Source organism: Chaetura pelagica, unplaced genomic scaffold, assembly GCF_000747805.2.
Source record: "Chaetura pelagica isolate M959 unplaced genomic scaffold, ChaPel_1.0 scaffold13, whole genome shotgun sequence".
NCBI classification, from domain to species: Eukaryota; Metazoa; Chordata; class Aves; order Apodiformes; family Apodidae; genus Chaetura; species Chaetura pelagica.
The window spans coordinates 2,352,630-2,356,540 of NW_009954543.1; the positions used below are offsets into that span (position 1 = coordinate 2,352,630).

A 3,911-nucleotide genomic window follows, 5' to 3' on the forward strand; every position below is an offset into this window, starting at 1 on the left:
GGTGAGGGCCGGGCCGGTGGGGAGCGGGGCCGGGCGGGGTGACGGGGCGGCCGTGAGGGCCGCGGGGCCCTTCCCCCCGCAGGGCCTTTCCTTTCCCCCCGCGGGCCGGGCCGCTGTCCTGTCCGGCCCTTGCTGCCTGCCGAGTTACCTTCTTGAGACAGAGGGATTGTGTTGTTACGGCATATCTTCCAAAGAGGGGAAGAACTTGCAAAACCTTCGCGGTTTTTGTTTTTTTTTTTTCAACGTTGAAACGTGCACAGTTGCACCTTCCTTTCTCTTCGTTGGTAGTTCCGCTACAGAACCGCGTTTTGGAGTAATGCAGGTTCATCTGCAAGCTCAGCTGTGTGTAACAGTTGTTAAGAAAGTAGCTTCAGTTTTACTGTTTGTTACGTGAGTGACTTAATGAATCAGCCTCAACTCTTTGAGAGAAAGGAAGGGTTACCTTCAGCTTATGTTCTGTATGTTTCACACACAGGGTAAATGATCAGCAGTTTGGGATTTTCAGAAATTTCAGGTTGACCATCGAGAAATGAAGGTTAGGACGCCGTGTGTTGGACTGCAGAATCTTCTTCAAGGCCTTGTTTTCAGTGAGAGATACTACTCTAAGCATAACCATCTTCAAACAATATGTCTTTATAGTAAAATAAAACCAAAAAAATGCCACATCCTGGACTATTCAAGAAGTACGTGCACAGGCAGGACTTTCCCACCTGGAAGCATCCTGCCACGGAGATTATTTTCCTGCAAGGTATGCTGTTTAAGTGTAGGCTTAATGCTAACAACCACCCTGGCACGTGTTGAGGAAGCCAGCCGTGTTTTCCAAATGTTGAGGAAACACATTTCCTACAGAGTTTGAAACGGGAATAAATACTAGAATGTCAGTTATGTTCAAAGACATACTGTTCAACTTTCCTGGACTGTTTTGATGTAAAGGTGCATTTTTGTAAATTTTCCTACCATAACAATTTTTTTAAAATTGGTATCTTTCAGAAAGAGTACCAGTAAAGTATCAGGAGTGCAAGGAGAGTTCAGCCAGCATAGAGGGCCAGTGTCCAGACTGATGACACCCGGGTTAACCACTCTGAGCTGGCTCAACAAAATTTGACTTTCTCTGTGCTGACCAGTAAATAATGGTTTGCACCATATTAAATACTAAAATATTCTATTGACTTCTCATAATAGTATCCACATGTGCTAAACTATACTTTAAAGTGTTCTTGGATTTATTTCTGTAAGTAAATACTGTGCAAATTAGTGGCAATGTGTCATGCACAGAGTCAGAAAATGATGTGAAGTAATTTCAGGTCTTCTGTTCCTGCTTCTAATACAGAGCTTGCTCAAGATACTATAAAAGCATAGTGCAGTATGACAATGCAGTAAACTGATTTATCTGCATGTTGTATAAATGCTGTTTAAAAAGAGCGGTGTTTTGGTTTATGTTGAACGTTTTCAGATGGATGTGTAATTGTTCTAAAATTATTTCAAGTTAACAGCACTTCTTCAAAGGTGACACAAAGATTGTTATGTTTAACCATGATGTAAACAGTTCCTAAGTTTGTGTGTGAAATATAATATATGGTTACACTGTGGCCAGCAGCTCTGTAGAACATTTCCAAATAAATGCAATGGGAACTGTTGAAAGCAAAAGGAGGGGAATTAATGAAAAAATTCATAAAGTGTGGAAATTGCCAAAATAGGCTGTGGATGCTGAAATGTTACATAGGTACAAGGGGAGATGATACACATGCATGAAAGAGACTTTAAAAATATCTAGAGACCATGTTCAGCTCAGGAACTTCTGGAGTGAAAATTGTTGAAGCCTGGGGGAGCACCTGTTGGGGAATGTAATCTGTGCTTGTCTCATTCCTCTACTTCCCTAAGTATTTTGTGGCTGCAGTGCGGTTTTTGCTTGCCTCTGGTTTGGGGAATGGTGTTGCAACAATTTTTCCAGTGACCGTGGCACAGCTGACACGTCCTGCAGTTTTTTTACCTTGACTAATTAGACAGTTGCTCCAGAGCTTCTCCAGAGGCTTTCACAGTTTTGATTCATGCTTCTGATCTGATCTATTAGGCTGGAGGGACCGTTGGTCTGAACCAGTAATGAATGCTTACAGGCCCTAATAAATGATGTGGTTTATGGGGAGTGGTTAGGGAGTTTTGTAACTGGAGCAGATAGTTTCTTCTCCATTCAAAGTCTACTTGCAACATTCACAGACCAGATGACACACATTTGTGAAGACAAACCAGGAACAAACTATCAGTTTTTGATGCAAAGCGAGGATGGGGTAAAAGAATGTGTACTGCTTCTTAAATTTAGACACACTGACATAATATGTGGAATGTTGTAAAATGCTACTTTGTGTGATCTGTGCAGTGTTAGGTATTGTAGTGTATGTTAAGCTTTGATCAAATGACTTTAAAGCAAGCAAAGAAGGGTAGCATTGTGCTAGGAATTTTGGTGTGTTAATATTTTTTGAAGAGAAGACAGCTTTGCTGGCAAAGAGGTAGCAGTAATTTGCTCATGGATTGTGGAAAACCACATCCTTAAACTTATTCCTGATAATACTGTTGCAGATCCCATATCAGTTCACTGCTTCACTTCATTCTGCACCTTGTGAATGTTTACACTAACACTTTTTGATGAGCTGGCGTGAGAAACTGAACAAGCTGCTAGGACATGTAGGCATAGGGACAGAGGTGTGGGTGGCATTGTTGTCAAGGGAAGGAAATGAGAAACTACACTCTTAAGACAGGAGACAACATCTCTGAAGGAGGAAAAAGAACAATTTCATAAAAGTTAAATAAAAACTCATTCTAGAAAAAGAGCACACCCTAAATTTTTAAGAGGAGACACCACTAAATTTGTCAAGTAATGCACATTTGACAGTGCCTCTATATTAGATCAGAAAGCATTGAAAAGATGGTTTGGGGTCTGTAGCTTAGGAAATCTCAGTATTGCTTCAATACATTCATGTTGGACTATGGAGTGCTGGCTTGTAGCCATTGTTCCCTTTCCTTTATCAGCAGGATGAATCAAAAATCCATTTAAAAATGACACAAAATACATCCATAATAACATCAGAGCTTTTGACCAAGAATCTTCTGAAATCGGAGCAGGAAAATTGGAATGACATTTCTGCAAGATACAAAGCCATGACAAAAAGAATCAAGACAACATTAGAAGAATTGCACAACAAGTACACTCTGAATTCAGGAAGCCCAAGGGTAAGTGGCAAAAAATACAAACATTTCTCATCACTGAGAAAAAGCAAATAAAGATACAATAATCATCTGACTTTTTGATAAAAAATACAAGACACTGGCAGTTACAAGAGCAATTGAAGTTAATCTGAGCCTTTTGTTAAATTCAGAGCAGGTATAGGTAGCTAAAGTACCCTAACCCTGAAAGCACCTTTTCAATGCCTGCAATATTTCTTTAGTATCAAATATGTGTCCTATATTCTGCCATTTGTGTATGTTACAGTTGTGTTCTGCAGAACAATGATTGAATATAAGGATTCTGAGGAAATAGTCTATATGTTGGACTTGAAATATGTTTTGTATTGAACAGATCAGGGTTGGAGAGAATGTGTACTTTGAAGAGAATGGCTGCATCTTTCTTTCAAAAGCAGATGCTGGTAAGGGTTTTTTTTCCTAACGTGGTACAATTGCTATAATGTTACACATTACTATAACAAAAGTACACTTAGTGTACTTTTCTTACATTAAACCTTAACTGCTCTGTTTCTTAAAATATCTAAACTAAAAATACTTTTCTAAAATTCTTTACTGATTGATTCTAGAATCCTGAATCTCAAAAGGCAAGGTGAAGGGAGTTAGGGGCTATTATATTGATGCTAAGGCAAGTTTCTGGAGGGGAAAGAGAGAAGTAATTTCTTCTCAGAGCCCTA

The 3,911-nt window shown here is 39.6% G+C and overlaps 1 protein-coding gene across 1 annotated transcript in view; it reads left to right on the forward strand.

The window, feature by feature from the left end:
* The first annotated feature begins 3,153 nt into the window (after positions 1 to 3,153).
* PREPL (prolyl endopeptidase-like) overlaps positions 3,154 to 3,911 on the forward strand; it is a 15,257-nt gene continuing 14,499 nt past the window's right edge. The window contains exons 1-2 of the mRNA XM_010004940.1: positions 3,154 to 3,225; positions 3,572 to 3,644. Coding sequence (XP_010003242.1) covers positions 3,154 to 3,225; positions 3,572 to 3,644 — 145 coding nt within the window. The remainder of the gene's footprint in view (positions 3,226 to 3,571; positions 3,645 to 3,911) is intronic.